This window comes from Eutrema salsugineum, unplaced genomic scaffold (assembly GCF_000478725.1).
Source record: "Eutrema salsugineum unplaced genomic scaffold, Eutsalg1_0 scaffold_10, whole genome shotgun sequence".
NCBI lineage: Eukaryota > Viridiplantae > Streptophyta > Magnoliopsida > Brassicales > Brassicaceae > Eutrema > Eutrema salsugineum.
In genome coordinates, this window is record NW_006256908.1 from 10,573,916 (window position 1) to 10,590,599 (window position 16,684).

Genomic DNA, 16,684 nt, shown 5'->3' on the forward strand with positions numbered 1-16,684 from the left:
ATCTGACAAATAAACCAAAAAAGGCTTGATTTAAACCGAAATGCTCACTCTCAAATCCGAAAACCGACCCAATTCAATCTTTTAATCTCCGTTTCCATTTGCCATTTGACGAGCTTATTGAGATTGAGATTTCGCGAGTTGATTTCTTGTGCTTTTTCTAGAAGAAACCCAAACTTGCTCTGAGCTCTGATCCAAAGATGTCTGTCTTTGAGGATTCCTTCGTTATACTCGGAGATGATGCGTCTGAATCGGTTCCAGTCTCAGCCTCCTTTGACAACACCACTGACAACTCCTTCTCAGCCTACGAAGGCTCAGTCCCAGTCGATGACTCCATCGATGATGTGTTTGCGGCGCCGTCTTCGGACTACGGCGGTTACTCGAACGGAGACGGCGTCTTCGGATCCAACGGTGGACACGACGGTCCTATCTTGCCACCCCCGTCGGAAATGGAATCTGATGAGGGATACGCTCTTAGAGAATGGAGAAGGTTAGATCTGATCTAATACTTGTTTCGCTTTAGGCTTACTTCTCTGCCTGGGAAATTGGATGATTCACTCTAGAAAACTTGGAATCTGTATATTAATCTGAGATTTTCAATTTTTGATCTTGATGCATAACTCTGTAAGTTGATGCTAATCTGCTCTTCGAATTATCATTTTTTTAGTGTCCTATTGTTCTAAGAAGTAATTAGATCGGATCTACAATTTTCATGTCTTGTAATGGTTTGTTAAGTTGATCGGAATTATAGATCTGATGTCGTGTTCCATATTATCTGTATCCTGCAAAATTAGCTACTCGATCAATGTGTTTTGGTGAGTGATATATCGTGCTATGGTTTATATTTATCTGAAGACAAAATGCAATTCAACTTGAGGAGAAGGAGAAGAAAGAAAAGGAAGTGCGGAACCAAATAATTGAGGAAGCAAATCAATTCAAAGAGGATTTCCATAAGAAGAGGGAATTAACTTGTGAAAACAACAAAGCTGCTAACAGGGAGAAGGAAAAGGTGTCTTCTTCTTCTTTTTATTTATTACTCTTTTCTATTTCCTCACACACACAAAAAAATCCTTGCCCTCTAGCAATGGCTAGTAAAAACTAAGATTTTCAACTTAGGTGGCCATCTTATTCTTAGTCGACTGTTGTAGATTATCTTGATGCATTCTTAGTTTAGCGATTTTTTCCTATTCTGCACAACTGTCCATTCCCAACTGATCTAGTATGTTTTACGCTAGTGTAGTTAGTTAATGTGAGCCTATTTTAGCTGCATATTGCCTTTTAAACAGCGTTGGTTGAACTATTGCTCACACGTTTGTTTTGTCTTTGATCACTTAAGCTCTTTGTGGAGACCCAAGAGAAGTTCTATGCGGAAGCCAGCAAGAACTACTGGAAGGCAATAGCAGAGCTAGTTCCCAAAGAGGTTCCAACAATAGAGAAAAGAAGAGGGAAGAAAGAGCAAGACCCTAAGAAGCCATCAATCTCTGTGATTCAAGGTCCAAAGCCCGGTAAGCCAACCGATCTTGCAAGAATGAGACAGATTCTGCTGAAGCTCAAACAGAATCCGCCTTCTCACCTGAAACTCGCTCCTCAACCTCCATCAGAGGCGGCGGCTACTCCTCCTCCAAAGAATGTTCCCGAAACCAAGCCCACCGAGGCGGTTGCTACTGCTTAAGAGACCCTCTTTGGTTTCTTATTCATTGCTTAGTTCTGTGTGATTCGGTCTTTTGCCTTTCATTTGGTGTGTTATATACTGCTGAGATTTGTAAGGGATCATCTGTGTTATTATTAACATAATTATGTCGTATCGGATGATATTTGATGACATTCATGTTTAAATTTCAATCAGGAGTCATTGAAAAGTGTTAATAATCTCAAATGAATTGGTTAATGGATCCATCATCCATAGGGCCAGAGGCGACTTTAGGGTTAAAAAGTAGAAAGACGAGAGTGGAGAGGTTTACATAAAATATCAAAACGCTACTTCACATATCATCATCATCATCAAACTCGTGTGAAAGAAACTCACAATAATAATAATAAAGACAAGTAGGATCTCAAAGGTCAACGTTTTACAAAAGGCTTTTTCAGCATTCCATCACCTCCCTTGTAAGCTTGCAGGGGACCTGCAACCTCTCTCGCTGCCTGCGTCATCTTCCTTTTCGCTTGCCTCTAAGCAATTTCCATTGTTGTTGTACACACTGATCTCTGAGCTTGCGTTGCTGCTTGTTGCTAGTGGAGAATCTGCAACATTCATAGGTCTGCCACGAGTATGTCCAGATCTCACACTGTACATTGATGATGCTGGAATGTTCGTCATTAGTGGTCTCAGATTCCCTGGTATGGTTCTACGTATATCCTGTTTTCATCATAATGTCAGATTCACCAGTTATTACACACTCCCGCAAATGTCTTTGTAATACTAATGGGGAAGATAGAAAGGGAGAGAGAGAGAGAGAGAGAATGATATTACGCACCATATGCCTTATTGCCATATCAAGGGATTTCTTGGAGAGTGATCTTCCAAATCCTGCACTGTCTGGTGATGAAGACTTTGCAGACAAGTTACCATGTGGGGAACCCTTGTCATCTGGTCTTGGAGGAGCCAGTTTCCGCATGTTTATTACTCTCTCCACCATTTTTGTTCCCATCAACACAGGACTAACATTGTCATTGGCTTTGGAATACCCACGGTTGACCGCAGGAACAGAGCTACCACTAGTGTACATTGGTGCTCTACCTCTTGATGGTGAACATGACTGTCTTCTCGGTCTTCCACCTGTCGGACCACCTGGCTCAACTGAACCAGAACGAGGACTTGGAGCTCCGGGTCTGCCTCTTGTTGCTGAAAGTGGCCTTTCGGGTAATGTTGTCCTTAGATTTGGAGGAGTTTCTAGTGAAAAACCAGGCATGTCTGATGGCTTCCATGGCCTTGACCTTACTGTAGGAGAAGATCCACGTGATACAGCAGGAGTTTTAGATGGTGTTGGCATAGGTTTCGACGCTGGAGAGGAAGGCTTGATTTGGGATATTGTTGGCTTTGATGTAGTGGTTGCAGCATTTGCAGAACTGATTGGACGGCGAGTCGGTGTAGCTGACCTTGATACTGTTTTAGGTGGAGGAAGTGTGGGTCTTGAAGTTGGTGTTGAAGATCTGGCAGTAGATCTTGACAGAGGTGTGGTGGACCTCGAAGGACCTGCAGATTTTGTGGCCGTGCTGGTGGTAGATCTAGTTGTTGAACCAGTAGATCTAGCAGTTGTAATAGTAGGTTTAGATGCAGAAGGTGTAAGCCTAGATGAACTTGCTGACCTAGTCATAGGCATAGACTTAGTTGTTGCAGATACTGTGGACCTGGAGTTAGTCATGGAAGGTCGAGTAGTTGAGGAGACGGTGGCTCGCGAAGTGGGTGTTGAAGGCCTTGAGGGTCTTGAATTAGTTGTCAGTGATGATGATCTTCCAGTGGGCGTGGCGGGTCTTGATCCAGGTCCTCCAGATGATGAAGGTCTCCGGTTTGCTCCACTAGAAGAGCTTAATCCAGGAGAAGAAGTTGGTTGTCTAGATGTTAGATGGTTCCTTCCAGCAGGCTCTGATGAGGAGGAATTCGCCAGCTACAAAAAATACAATTCATAGGTTACCATATTGAAGTAATGATTCCAAATATAGAAAAAAACTTATAAAACAATGGAATTTATTTGTTCAATTCAAGTGTGTAAAAATACAAGAATCTGATTTGGAATGTATATCTTTGCATCAACCTTATAATATGGAAAATGTGCTACTCTAAGAAAATCCAGAACAACATCCAACATAACAATAAGGATAACTGCGATTTACTGGGGAAAACATGAAATATAAACTTGAGATGTAAACGCATCAAACTGATGCATGGCAGGTTTAACCAGTAGCTCTAAAACATATAAAAACCAATATCAATGAAGCTTTCTCTTAACACTGGTTGCCCTAGTTTTGGCTGTTTATCTAATATCCAGGATTTGATTTAAACAGTGAGCAATAACATTCTTACCCTAGAAGTCAATGTAGCCGGGCGAGCCTTTGAATCACCAGTTTGACTCATCATAGTCCTATGTGATTCCATCTCCAGCGATGGAAACAGAGGAGTACCTGGAGGGGTCAGAAGCCTTCGAAAGACAAAAGAGAAGTTAGGGTGGAAAAGGTTAACAGATAAATGATATTTTTTTTTAGAAACTAGGAGTGAATGTCTAAGAGAGATAACAGGTACGCTACAACTAACTCTTCCACGTCTTTTTTCAGTATCAAGAACACTTTACACAGTGAAGTTATCAAATTGGTAAGCATTCAATGCTGGCGCTTCTCTCAGTTACGCAAGACTCACACAACTCACCAACGAAGAGTTCCATATTCCGACATCAAATACGAGTCTATTAGATTCCACACATGACTAATATAGACAACGATGAATGCGAAGAAACAAAGCAATTCGAAGTATACATACAGCAACTACTAACAATACAACCACAGCTATATCACTTTTAAAACCTCACATCTAAAAATTAAACTGCTTGCACCTTAGATGGCTAAAGAATCACCGGTGAATGTGTTCATAAACTGAAGTTATGAACCATAACGACAATGATGAATGCGAAGAAACCAAGCAATTCGAGGTTTACATGCAGCAACTACAAACATTACGACCACAGCTATATCACTTTTAAAACCTCACGTCTAAAAATTAAACTGCTTGCACCTAAGATTGCTAAAGAATCACCGGTGAATGTGTTCATAAACTGAAGTTATGAACCATAACCGCCGCAACATGTAAAAATGTTAGCTTCAAAAAGAATTGTGGTTAAAAAGTTACCATTCATAATCATTTTTGTCGCCTTCGGAATTGAGAAAGTCATCTGGAGGAGCTGTCTTTCGAGCTGGAGCACCACTAGAGAGATTAAAAACTGGTGAAGTTCCAGGCTTTGAACCTACAGGACCAAAACCATCGACTACTAATTAAGCTCCTTTACCAAATCAAAGCATGTCTCCACAAATTAGAGAAAAACAAAAACCAAAAAAACGTTGTATTTACCTGATGGAGTTTCGAACTCATCAGGGTTATTGAGAAGGAGATTATCCTGCTCTTTCTCGCGCCGTCTCATTTCGAGAAACAAAGAGAGCTCTTCATCTTTCTCAGCCATCATAGAAGCCCTAAGCTGTTGCCTCTGCCTCTCTGCTGAATCCAGCAATAGAGACTCTTGTGCCCTAAAACTTCGATTCATCGCTCTCAACCAAACTTACAGATCAAAAGATTACTACAACCTAACTTAGCTTCCAATTTACTCCCTCGACAACGGAAACAATATCCTAATCTAAAAGTTAAATTATTGTACTAGCAACTCTAAATTAGTCATAAAATTGAAGAAACCCAAAACGAAAAATCGAACTTCACAAGCTTGAAAACCTTAATTTGCAACACATTCTCACAAATTTTCCCGCTTGAAAGTAAAACAGAAAGTGAGGATGGGAAGAAAATAAAAAGGGGGAAAGTTAACTTTTTTGTAGAACAAAGACACGAGCTCTCACAAAGAAACCGCCATTGTCGAGAAACGGAGCTCAAGACCCAAGTCACTAACGCTAAACGGAGAAAAAAACCCAGCAGCAAGAAAAACCTAGGCAGAGAGAAAGTGAAAATGGAAGATTTTGGAGATCGAGAGAGAGATTGAGAACTGGGAGAGAGAAAGTGTTAGAGGGAGTGGCATCAAGTGTAATTATTGAGCTCTGAGATCGGTTAAATTGGAAACTCCTTTAAGTTTTTTTTTTTAATAATATTTTTTGGGGTTTGATGAAGAATTTTCAATAGTATAGTTTCATTGTTGACGGGACGGGACATCTGGACTGGTACCTAATGTGCTCTCAATTGTTTCTATCGCTTCAAGCCTAAGGATTCCCTCTGCAACACTGCATCTTCTATTTTTTTTTTTAATTTTGTTACTCAATCAATGATTATTACAATGTTTTTTTTTTTGTTTAAAATTGTAAGACTCCTGACATTGACCATTGAAACATGTTTTATATGTCCAATAATCACCGTATTATTGAATAACTACTTGTAATCGATCTATGATCTTCAGATTGGTGGTACTTTAATATGTTTGTTGAACAACATATAGAAATATTGTTTGGAGTAAGACCTTTAAATCCCGATTATTAAAATTTTATAAATATAGATAACTACTATTAAATTCAATACAGTTTGATGTAAATTATTTATTAAATTGAGGTCAAAGTGTAGTGTTAGGTCCTCAATTTGTCATTAATCACCTAATGATTAGGTACATATTGCATATACGTATATAATTTTAGTTGATGATTTGTTGAGAGATTAGCAGCGAGATAAGAAAATCTAAATATAAAGTATTATGTTGAAATTATATATTCTCAAAACCGAAAATAAATATAGTTCGAGCCCGTTGTCAATCCACGATATATCGAAAGCAAGTCCATTCTATCTATTAAAGCCCATCAGGTCTAGTTGTCCAAATAGTTTTCCTTATAATGTTTAGTTTCACAGTAATGTGATTTGTATTCTGTTTATCTTTTATTTGGACCTTCAACCTTTTTCACTAATCAGATTTAGTAAGTTTGTAGTATATGTTTATGGGATTTCCAAAAACTAAGCTCTTTAGTCTTATTAAGATCTCTGGTAGTTTATCTGAATTGTCTAGGATTAGACTGATTACAAGTAAGCTTGGATTTAAACAAATTGTTCTCATTAACAGTTTTATTTTTCTCACGGTTTTCATTTTCATTTCTTTATTTTTTTCGGTTATAGAGCATTAAATTCTCAATCTACATGTCATATCAAATTGCATCATTACTTCATTAGGTGACGAAAGTTATCCAAGTTGCAACAACGAGACTAATGTAACGCTGTACCGAACAACCTTCATTAATGTCGAGATCATATAAGAAGAGGCTTTAAAGTAGAATCAAAACAAAAAGTATGAGTAATGTAACGTCTGTTATCATTCGAGATTAAGCTAATAAGTAACATCAGTTTATTATTATTATTAGAGAAATTGCAGTAGAGACACATTGAAAAAGACTCAAACCATAATTAAAATAACCCAAATGATGGGTTTTCTCCCACGGATTATTCTAACGACAATCATTGCAATAAAACTAACATTATAAGAGACCATAGCTTAAACCGACTTATAATTCAGAGTTTCCAAACCGGACGGTCCAACTAATTAATAAAGATCAATTTGATCCGGTTGATTAGTTAGCTCTGGTTCCGGCAGAACCACCACCGTCGTGACCGTTCTTAGCACCGTGAAACGCCGATGAGAAATTAGTGTTGAGATCAGAATACATGGAAACAACCTTGGAGATGTTTCCGTTGAGTTCTTGAATCAAAGCGACGTTCTTAGACATGTTATCAGCCATTCTCGATTGGTGATTGTCGTTGACTTGCTGGATCAGTGATCTGTTTCTGTCCAAAACCGATTGCACTTGTCTGAAATTCCGATCTAGATTCTCCCACATCGCCGGATCTTCTCCTCCTCCTCCCTGCTCCGCCTCCTCCGCCACGTTCCTCCGCCGCTTCGTCTCGCCGTTCCTTTTCATTCCTTTAAAAAAAAAAACACTTTTAACACTTTTGTTTTTATCGCCGAAAATGTTCTTCTGTTATCTTTCTTGTGTTTTTATTTTTATTTTTTTATGATTTTTTTGGATTTTACGCACTCAAGAGAAACCAGATATTTATAGAAAATATCTGAGAGAAAATGGACACGGAGGCAAGTAGTTCTGTTTCATTACCACGCGAATAATTAGCGCGTGGATAGCAGTTAAACGTATCTATCGAGTATTGAAGAACACGCGCATGCGAAAACTGGAAACATTTGAAGTTGAAGGTGTGCAGTGATTGGTTGAGAGGAATAAAGCACAGAGCTTTTTCTGCACTTTTCTGAATTTTTTAGAATTTTAAAATGGGAGAGAGATAAGGATCTCTGATTCTCTCTCTAACTTGAGAAATATCTCAAGATATTTTATTATAAGTAAATAGTTTAAAATATGAATAAAACAGGGAAAAAGGTATATGGTGTAATACTTGCCACGATGCAGAACCAAATTCCCATACGTATGATGTCATTTCATCTAAAATTTGTCTTTGATCTGGTCAGCGTTTTTTTTTCTTTTTAACACTTTAAGATCTTATTCGTTAAGATATCTGTAATATAACACACCAAATATCTGATATCCGAAAATGCAAGACGTTACAAAAATATTAACTTGACAGAAGACATTGAAAAGGAGAATCATCGTCTCGGAACGAGTTTCCATCGAAACTTACACTTGTTGTTACAAAAAAATGTTTTTTTTGTCGTCAAATAAAATGGTTTAGTATCCAATAAAGACCATTTAATATCCATTAAAGTCATATAATCTCCAATAGCTTCATATTCGAACTACAAATAAACTTCATTGTTGAAACAAAGTTATCTTTCTTTGGCCGTTGGTCAACAGCCTCATATTTGAACCTCACTAATAATACGTTGATTCGAACATTTTATTTGAACTCTTAGAAAATCTATCAAGTTTTTTTCTAATGGGAAATGAAAATCAAGCTTTAATCTTCCGTGGAATTTCACGCTGTTCAGTAATCAGAATTTGGTTTTCAAAACCTGAGTACTGCGAAATTTTTTTCAAAAATACTACTTGGCAGAATTGGCCGTCGGAATTTGCTCGTTTTTTAATATGAAAAACAAAAATTTTAGAGGGTAAGCTATGAAAAGTGAAGGGCCAAAAAGTGCAGTAAAGTTGTGTTCTTTTGTAATGGAAGAACAATAGATTCGAGATTCACTTCTCGATAAGAAGAACTTACTGAGAGCCATTCAAGAACACGAATGGCCACATGATTAGGTTTTACTTTCAATCAGTTTCGATACATATCGCAATTTCATTAATATATCTTACCAAAATGTATTTGTTCTCAACCGCAATAAGCAAAAGAGAACCTAATTTATGATGTCACATCACCTATATCATACAATCACACTATTGTATGGTAATAATGATAATGATGAAATGATTTTAAACATCACGACAATGGCGACGCACAAACAGATCGAATCATCAAAGAGAATAAAGATGAGGAAGCAGATAAAAGTTTAGGGACCTCAATTTAATAAGATTCCTTGCGTTTTCTTCCAAGTATTGAAGCTCTTTGGAAACGAGGACCTCCTGTTCTCCATTTCTTGAAGGCTGTCATAGACAAGTGAGCTGCTTCGTACACTGCAAAACAGACAAAAATCAGTAGCGGTTTCAGGTGAAGAAGATGGTAACTAAAAAAAAAGAGTTAGAAGGTTTTAATTACAGTTTGTTTCTTCTTTTGTTAAGAGTGGCAAGAACTTGGAAGCTGTTATATGAGCTGCAGTGTATACTTTTGTGAGCCTCTCCTTGTATCTCAGCTTAAACGCAGTCGATAGCAAAATTCCTAGCGTTCTATCTGTAACCCTGTTCCCAAATCAAAGCGACAAACAAACTGTGAAATTATGCAGATGTAGACCAACCAAACAGGTCCTATTACTGACTAAGATTTGAAGATGAATTGCTTTATGTTCCAGAAAACCGTGATATGGTTTCCATAAAGCGTCAGTGAGAGATGATGACAAACGATAAGTTGTTTGGCAATTTCTACCAGACCGTCTCACAATGAAATATCATGTGACAGATTAAACGTAGCTGAACATTTGAAACAGAATGAATTCATGCAGTATACGAGCTAAATTTAGCGCCAAAAAGCATATCGAAACCAGGAGTTTCACTCTTAAAACCAAGTGAAAGATTAACAATAAAAAAAAAAAAGGGGGAGGACTCACAATGGCTGTAACTTGCACCCGAATTCGTAGAAGTATGGACATCGTGATCTAAGGTCGACACATGCTGCATCAGCTTGTATTTCCAGCCTCGTCCTGCATATACAAATAAAGCTATGAAAATACTTCTAAAAGAAAAGAGAAACACATGCAGTACTCTGAACTTGCAACAATTCTTGGAGACAGATGAACAAACACAAAGAAAGAAGGCAGGGAAAGAAAAATTAACTTAACAAAGCTAAGTAATAGAATTTTACATCATTGGTGACTTGAATACACTCAACGCATCACAGTAAGCTATCTTACTTTTGATCGAAACAGGCAGGCAGGGTTACGGATACAGCTTGTCTCAAATGCAACTCATGGGCAAGCCAGAAGGGCAATTCCACTTTGGCACCTTGTTCAACCTGCAGCAGCACAAAGATTACATTTAAAACAAAATAAAGTAAAAAACTCATATCACAAGCCAAATTATCCCATTTGAAATTGCTCCAGAAGTGAGAAAGAACACTGACACAGTTTGTCTCAGCACTTGGATCAATAGTCACTCCATTTGCTGGTTTATGAAATAATACCGGGACAAACTACAAGCAAAAAAAAAAAAAAAAGATATGATTGTCAGACAAATAGAAGAGAAGAGAAGCCTCAAGGAATCTAGTGGAAAGAAGAAGTTAACCTCTTCCTCTATAAGTATGTCGTCAATGTCATAGTAATTGGCCATGCTCTTATGGCTAATTTCCACAAGCCAAGCTTGAGATTTGGATTCTTCGCCTGCAGGAGCATATAAGCTAAGCATACATAAGTCGGTTCAGAAATTCCAGTCTTCAGAGCAAATGAATTAACCTTTTGTTATTGGTCAATTCTGGGAACAGAAATCGAAAAATCTCCAAATGCCTAAACCATATGAGCCCTACCATTAATCTACTCAATTTTAGCATCTGAAAAGCAAAAAACCCTTATTCGAATTTGACTTTCTAATTGAAAACCAAATTTTCTAGATCCCGCATCGATGTGAAAAGCAATCCTAAATCTGTTCATAAGGAAGCGGCACCGTCAATACCGCGGCCAAATTCGCCGGAATCGATAGAGCGGGGAGGAGAGAGAGCTTACCCGACGGCGTCTGTGTGGTGACTAGTGAGTATTTTTGCCGACGGGATATCTAATTCTACTTGACAAATTTAATTAGTAGTGAAAAAATTTATATTTAATTTCTTATTTTTATTTCCAAATGTTGAAATATTAGATTAACGGCGGGAAATTTAAAGAGAGGGAATCTTTCAAGTGAATTTTTGCTTTCTACCGCCAATTTTAGAGACCTATAAAGTATAAACGGCTGTTATCTTTCTTTTTTTTTTTTTTTTGTTAAAGAAAACGGCTGTTATCTTTCTTTTTTTTTTTTTTTGTTAAAGAAAACGGCTGTTATCTTTCTTTTTTTTTTTTTTTTGTTAAAGAAAACGGCTGTTATCTTTGAACATTTTTTACTAGTTTCAATTATTCCGATCGTCACAAACCAAATCAAAGATAGAAAACTCTGAAGAAACTATGTTGTTTATATTATTAGAACAGCTCTCATAAGTCATACCCAACTTTGAGCTGATTCAGTATAGCTTTTGATATCTTTGCTTTTTGGGTTTTTTGAATATCAAAATATTTGAACACTAGTACACTACATATGTGAAAATATGTATAATGCAATATGAGTATTTATCGTTTCTTAAAACGTTTCCGTATTCATATTTTTCACAAATTTCGTTTTTATTTTTCAAAACGTTCATGGCTTATTCGTTACCGTTTTGATGCAGCCTAGATCTTCACTTTAACCATACCGTCGGCTATTTCTATCTATTGGGCCTTTGTAGATGAGCTTCTACGTTCAGTTACACAACATAAGTAATCCTAATTTTTTACTGGAAGTCACAATAGAGCTATCCACTTGAGACTTCTTTAGGCTCTTCTTCTTATGCCATTTTAAAAAAATAGATGATTATATTATTGTTCTGTGGAATCTTCAAATTTACTAACACTTTCTGGAATTAATGGCAGTCACAATTAACAACAAATAGACAATGATTAAGTATCAGAAAATCAAGAAAAAGATTTCAATTCACCATTCTTTGCAAACCTATCCACTATTTTCAGCATTAGATTACGATATTCCAATTCAATAGCTTGAACATTGGAAAGCCTTGTTTTTTCTTTTCCTTTCTAATTGAAAACGGTTTGCAGTTTGGTTTTGGTTTCGATTGTTCTACCTTCCAAATTCTTTATTCAACCCTCAAACTTCCTTGTTTCATGTGTCGAATATTGAACCGAATAATTTTTCTTTTTCTATTGGTGTGTGGTTTTCCTTGTTCCAAATAACCGGATTTTGACTTTGGTTTGTTCGGTTTACTCTGGACAAAGATTCTCTCGGTTTCAATCAAAATAACAAAAGGAACAAGGTTAGTAGTTTGATGAGTTGGAAAACTAATTCACACACTAAAATCATCAGGGCAGAGATTGAAACATTTGATAGATCGACAAGAAACAAAAAACATCCAATAACACTAAGAATCAGAGTCGTCCTCTGGATCCTCTACTGATGATTCCGCTTGTTCTTCTTCTCCTCCCACTGTATCATCAAATTGTTGCTTTTTTCAACAACAAAGAAAGTATATAAACTGAGAAACAAAACACATAGGAAGCAGAAACAAAACGAACCTTCGAGCTCTAGTTCCCTAAGAATCGCATTAAACTGGTTTCTCAACTCGCGCAACTCCACAAGAGCTCTTTGAATTCGCTGAATGAGATGATTTTCCGCCCGTGGAGCTGCGACGGCGTCGGCTGCGAAAATCACCGGTCGGCGCTGAGAAGCCGACGGAGGAGCTTCGTTGTGTAAAGGAGGGTCAACAACAACTGGTTTTGGGACAGCATCACTGTCTTCCATCTAACCTACAAGACAATTCAAGAACTCAAGACAAATGTGTATCAAAAAATTTAGAGAGAGCCAATAATAGAAACACTATAAATTAACTAAATTGAGACCCAAATTTCATCAAAAGAAATCAATTGCATATCCTAAAATCAAGACCACAGAAGCCATCAATCAGATTTTGACAATGTTCTTGCGATTTGAAAGCACTCGATTTCTTTTGACGGTTTATCTAAGGGACACAAAAAGCGAACCATTGGAGACGGAGAGAGAAGAAGAAGAAGAAGAAGAGTTTACCGAAGATGCTGTAATTAGCAATCCGCGGGAGATTTCCGAGCGGTGGAGACAGAGGAGACGCGGCTGAGCAGGAGAGACTGATTTCGAGTGTCGACAAGCTGAAAAGACAAGATGATGGCTACTGCTTAATTAATTAAGGTTGTCTCGAATAAACCAAAACAAAATCAGAACCGAACCGAACCGTACTATCTCGGTTTATACCGGAAGTGTATGATACAGCATATGAATTACTTCGAAGCAGTACGATGAGAACTAAATATTGTCGTTTTTCTTTCAATTAAATTTAATGGTTATGAGAAGTGTATTCCCACCATATCTCATGGTTTCTTTAATATAAGTTGATTTAAATGGTACATAATACAACAGCTTGTGTATACAAAGAATGATAAATGTCAATCCCCAGACCAAAAGAATTGAGATGTGTATATAAATTGGCTGTAACATTTTCGTATGATACTATTATATTATAGAGTCAAGGCTTTTCTGACTTGTAAGACCCAAAGTGCGAATTGCATTACCCAGAGCCTTGCTTCCACAGAGAATCCTTCAAGCCATACCTTCAACCATTTCATAAACGACTTCTTCTGTGACCACTTTGCCTCCATAACCGCTTCTGAAGACACTTTCCCGATGATCAAGAACGACTCAAGCGACGATCCTTGCAACAGTTCATTGTTCACCGACCGGAGACAGTCATTTGTTTTCAGCATCAGAAGGATTACGCGTGGCAATCTCCTGAGAAGCTCTGAGATTTGAGGGAAATACTGTGATGCGTACATTTGTAGCTCTGACCGATCTTCTTTAGTGCCTTGGATGACTAAATGATCCACAGATGTGTCAATGACTTGCTTCCATGGTCTCATTGTAAGAATCCCGGCGAAAAGCACGTACAGATCATCTCCAGCGCCTAGCTTTGCACTGTGTTCTTTGATGGCATTAGCATCCGAAAAGACCAGGGCTTTCCATAGTGAAGCATAGTTGAATCTTGTGTTGAAGTCAAGCTCCTTGTACAAGCCATGGTCAAGAAGCACCAGTTGCGGTTTTTGCTTGCCATATATGTTCCTTTTACCAGAAGGAGCTGGACGAACAATCAAATTGGCAGCGTGTGGATCACAATGCACAAACCCATGTTTAAACATCATCTCTGCAAAAGCTTGACTCACCTGCAAAGAAGAGCTTAACGCATATCACAATTTGTTTCTCCATACAAGTCTATAAAGGGTATTTCTTTTCAAGAAATCCATAATGTCTTAAAAGATCAAAGGTTAAACAGCTTACTAGCTTTGATACTTCATAGGGCTGAATCCCAAGCTTTTTGATCATAGCCACATCATTCACTTGAGCACCATCCATGAACTCCATAGTCAACAGCTTTGAGGAGCTCAAGTTCCAATAAATCGTTGGGGCATAAACATACTCTGCAATATGGGGAGATAGCTTCCTAAAATTATCCAGACATTTCTCACTGTTTTTCGCTTCAACCAAAAAGTCTAGTTCCTGATGAAAGAATACATTAATAACGAAATCAAAATATCAAACCAGTGAGCAAAAAGTAAAGGACTATACATAAATGATCCAGAATAGACAGTAATATAACATAGAAAGCTGTATAAAACACATCGAAGCAAACCATAAATGTTATGAATCAACTAAAGACACCAACCTTTGGTAAGCTTTCACTCATTTCATCTAGCAACCACCTGCGTACATGGCTTAGAATAAGCTGTTGTAAGAGAAATGGACAATGAACCGTGTCTATTGGAAATGAGAAAGAGACTGAACCTATAGTCAAATGACGGGAATATCCGGTGCAAGGTATTCACTATAACTCCTACAGCTGCAGTATCCGCAGCTGCACTGTCTGTCATGTGCGCATGTTGAACCTGCAGAAAATAAATTCAAGATAATAAATAGCGTAAGTACACAAATACTCTTAACAAGTTCAACATCTTTAATTAAGGATTTGCAAAAACTTGTTTTTCCGCATCGTATAAAGTAAATATAGTTCCATTGAGGACCTTGACAGCAACTTTTTTTCCGTCATGGGTGCGAGCAACATGAACTTGAGCAAGGGAAGCACTTGCAATTGGAACAGGGTCAAATTCAGCAAATACCTGCAGATAAAATACCATAGCCAAAATGAGGAGATGCATTCATAAATGAAGCGTGAAGTGTGGTTGTACAAATTTAAGATAAAAGCAATGGATAATAGCGCATACTTTGTCTGGCGTTTCTCCAACCTCTTTCTTGAAAACCTCACATACTTGCTCATACGAAGAAACAGGGCACTTGTTCAACATTGACTCCCTCATAGTATGAACATACTCCTCAGGCACAAGATAATCCTTGAAACACAAAAGCAAAAACAAAAACGGTTCTTTTCTTAACATCCAAGGAATTAACTGAACATTTCCAATCTCAGACATTCAATGGTTAAAAAAAAAAAGCATAGCTTTACATACTAATTGTCCAATATGCTGGCCGAGTTTGATATAGATTCCTCCATTTTTAAAACAGAGCTCTTGAAGCTTTTGGGCTGACCTTAGGTGGACTGCATGTTTGACCCTAGCTCTCTCCTTGCTTCCCTCAGCCAAACCCGACAACGAGTATTCATAATCTAACAGCACAAACCACAAACTATAACGTTACTTCTTAGGTAGCAAAACGGTTCTTCGCAAGAAAATGACTAAAATCATATAAATTGAAAAAAACTATGCAAATCCCAACTGTCATGAATTGAAAAAAAAAAAAAACTTAAAAAGCTCGACAGAATCAAACGTAAATATCAAACAAACACCATGCATAGATAAAAACGCATTTAGATGCAATTTAACATTTGCTTCGATGAGCCTTAGGATTCTCGAGGAATTACATTCCCTAAACCGTTCCAATACCGTTGGAATTTCCCAGATAAGAGAGCTCAGATAAAACCAATCTCATTCACAAACTCAATCAAAGCAACAGATCAAAATCAATTGGAAAACAAACAAAAACTGATATTTGAAAGGAAAGAGAATTGCAGCAACACAAATCCTGTAAACAATAATTTTGGTTCTCAATCATTTTCTCGTACCGAAAGCGATGGAGGCGGCGGTGACGGTGTTGCGGAAGAGGCGAACGGGGATGTTGGTGCAAAGCTTGAGAGTAGCTGACGGGTCTTCGGAGGAAGCAATGAAGGCGGCGCCGGAACCACCGCATACGGCGGTACCAAGAACGAGGAGCCTCGCACGGCTTCTCCACAGGGATCGTGCCGCCATTGAGGAAGCAAGCACGAACAACCCAGCAGATCGGAAGGGAGAAAGAATAGAGCGAGCGAAAACAAATGATCCGACAACGCTAACTAAATTCGCGTGAATTTGTTCATATGCGCGACTCGAGTCTTTCTTTGTTTTGGGCTTTCATTTATGGGCCTTTAATGGGTCTTTACATAGGACAGATCTTACGCTTTTTTCTCTTCGGTCATAATTGTGCTATATAACATGTGATCTTTTGAGATGGCATACAAAATGGAACACATTCTGCGACCAGTTATTAGCTACCAAGACTACACTATAAAAAGAAGTTAGATTCTTCAGACCAGTTTATATTTAAAAGGATAAACAAGCTAACAAAGGCAAAAGTTCATTCTCTT

The 16,684-nt window shown here is 37.8% G+C and overlaps 6 protein-coding genes across 8 annotated transcripts; 1 reads left to right on the forward strand and 5 right to left on the reverse strand.

The window, feature by feature from the left end:
- The first annotated feature begins 83 nt into the window (after positions 1-83).
- Positions 84-1,839, forward strand: LOC18027894 (clathrin light chain 2). The gene is made up of 3 exons (XM_006411188.2): positions 84-487; positions 853-1,006; positions 1,334-1,839. Exons 1-3 carry the CDS (start codon positions 198-200, stop codon positions 1,667-1,669), a joined length of 780 nt encoding a protein of 259 aa, XP_006411251.1. The 5' UTR covers positions 84-197; the 3' UTR covers positions 1,670-1,839.
- A 51-nt stretch (positions 1,840-1,890) lies between these two features.
- LOC18027895 (mucin-5AC) lies at positions 1,891-5,700 on the reverse strand. Its single transcript, XM_006411189.2, has 5 exons — positions 5,054-5,700; positions 4,835-4,949; positions 4,019-4,133; positions 2,472-3,602; positions 1,891-2,353 (listed from the first exon to the last, which is right to left on the reverse strand). Exons 1-5 carry the CDS (start codon positions 5,241-5,243, stop codon positions 2,093-2,095), a joined length of 1,812 nt encoding a protein of 603 aa, XP_006411252.1. The 5' UTR covers positions 5,244-5,700; the 3' UTR covers positions 1,891-2,092.
- A 1,272-nt stretch (positions 5,701-6,972) lies between these two features.
- LOC18027896 (protein EARLY FLOWERING 4) lies at positions 6,973-7,691 on the reverse strand. The gene has a single exon (XM_006411190.2). It carries the CDS (start codon positions 7,591-7,593, stop codon positions 7,246-7,248), a length of 348 nt encoding a protein of 115 aa, XP_006411253.1. The 5' UTR covers positions 7,594-7,691; the 3' UTR covers positions 6,973-7,245.
- A 1,215-nt stretch (positions 7,692-8,906) lies between these two features.
- LOC18027897 (DNA replication complex GINS protein PSF3) lies at positions 8,907-11,019 on the reverse strand. 2 transcript variants are annotated; one of them, XM_024148131.1, is made up of 7 exons: positions 10,956-11,019; positions 10,522-10,616; positions 10,361-10,429; positions 10,152-10,252; positions 9,849-9,941; positions 9,344-9,483; positions 8,907-9,261 (listed from the first exon to the last, which is right to left on the reverse strand). In XM_024148131.1, exons 2-7 carry the CDS (start codon positions 10,564-10,566, stop codon positions 9,152-9,154), a joined length of 558 nt encoding a protein of 185 aa, XP_024003899.1. In that variant the 5' UTR covers positions 10,567-10,616; positions 10,956-11,019; the 3' UTR covers positions 8,907-9,151. The 2 variants fall into 2 exon arrangements, with proteins under 2 accessions (XP_024003899.1, XP_024003900.1); XM_024148132.1 differs by having other exon boundaries at positions 10,522-10,633; positions 10,956-10,990.
- A 1,238-nt stretch (positions 11,020-12,257) lies between these two features.
- On the reverse strand, positions 12,258-13,158 carry LOC18027898. 2 transcript variants are annotated; one of them, XM_006411192.2, is made up of 3 exons: positions 13,054-13,158; positions 12,546-12,776; positions 12,258-12,456 (listed from the first exon to the last, which is right to left on the reverse strand). In XM_006411192.2, exons 2-3 carry the CDS (start codon positions 12,769-12,771, stop codon positions 12,392-12,394), a joined length of 291 nt encoding a protein of 96 aa, XP_006411255.1. In that variant the 5' UTR covers positions 12,772-12,776; positions 13,054-13,158; the 3' UTR covers positions 12,258-12,391. The 2 variants fall into 2 exon arrangements, with proteins under 2 accessions (XP_006411255.1, XP_024004200.1); XM_024148432.1 differs by having other exon boundaries at positions 12,546-12,771; positions 13,054-13,141.
- A 217-nt stretch (positions 13,159-13,375) lies between these two features.
- LOC18027899 (putative ABC1 protein At2g40090) lies at positions 13,376-16,369 on the reverse strand. The gene is made up of 8 exons (XM_006411193.2): positions 16,127-16,369; positions 15,516-15,670; positions 15,273-15,398; positions 15,072-15,167; positions 14,836-14,936; positions 14,717-14,753; positions 14,332-14,550; positions 13,376-14,216 (listed from the first exon to the last, which is right to left on the reverse strand). Exons 1-8 carry the CDS (start codon positions 16,308-16,310, stop codon positions 13,518-13,520), a joined length of 1,617 nt encoding a protein of 538 aa, XP_006411256.1. The 5' UTR covers positions 16,311-16,369; the 3' UTR covers positions 13,376-13,517.
- Between the last annotated feature and the right edge of the window lie 315 nt (positions 16,370-16,684).

Bases quoted from the DNA above. Each gene is read 5' to 3' on its own strand.
- LOC18027894 (XM_006411188.2), top strand. From the start codon at position 198: ATGTCTGTCTTTGAGGATTCCTTCGTTATACTCGGAGATGATGCGTCT. The intron at 488-852 runs GTTAGATCTGAT...ATTTATCTGAAG, and splicing joins GCTCTTAGAGAATGGAGAAG to ACAAAATGCAATTCAACTTG. The intron at 1,007-1,333 runs GTGTCTTCTTCT...TGATCACTTAAG, and splicing joins CTAACAGGGAGAAGGAAAAG to CTCTTTGTGGAGACCCAAGA.
- LOC18027895 (XM_006411189.2), bottom strand. From the start codon at position 5,243: ATGAATCGAAGTTTTAGGGCACAAGAGTCTCTATTGCTGGATTCAGCA. The intron at 3,603-4,018 runs GTAAGAATGTTA...TATTTTTTGTAG, and splicing joins CGGCTACATTGACTTCTAGG to CTGGCGAATTCCTCCTCATC. The intron at 2,354-2,471 runs GTGCGTAATATC...TGATGAAAACAG, and splicing joins ATATGGCAATAAGGCATATG to GATATACGTAGAACCATACC.
- LOC18027896 (XM_006411190.2), bottom strand. From the start codon at position 7,593: ATGAAAAGGAACGGCGAGACGAAGCGGCGGAGGAACGTGGCGGAGGAG.
- LOC18027897 (XM_024148131.1), bottom strand. From the start codon at position 10,566: ATGGCCAATTACTATGACATTGACGACATACTTATAGAGGAAGAG. The intron at 10,430-10,521 runs GTTAACTTCTTC...TTTTGCTTGTAG, and splicing joins ACATACTTATAGAGGAAGAG to TTTGTCCCGGTATTATTTCA. The intron at 9,484-9,848 runs GTGAGTCCTCCC...ATTTGGGAACAG, and splicing joins GGGTGCAAGTTACAGCCATT to GGTTACAGATAGAACGCTAG.
- LOC18027898 (XM_006411192.2), bottom strand. From the start codon at position 12,771: ATGGAAGACAGTGATGCTGTCCCAAAACCAGTTGTTGTTGACCCTCCT. The intron at 12,457-12,545 runs GTTCGTTTTGTT...TTGATGATACAG, and splicing joins TAGGGAACTAGAGCTCGAAG to TGGGAGGAGAAGAAGAACAA.
- LOC18027899 (XM_006411193.2), bottom strand. From the start codon at position 16,310: ATGGCGGCACGATCCCTGTGGAGAAGCCGTGCGAGGCTCCTCGTTCTT. The intron at 15,671-16,126 runs GTACGAGAAAAT...TTGTGCTGTTAG, and splicing joins CGCCGCCTCCATCGCTTTCG to ATTATGAATACTCGTTGTCG. The intron at 14,551-14,716 runs GTTGGTGTCTTT...TTCTTTCATCAG, and splicing joins TGAGTGAAAGCTTACCAAAG to GAACTAGACTTTTTGGTTGA.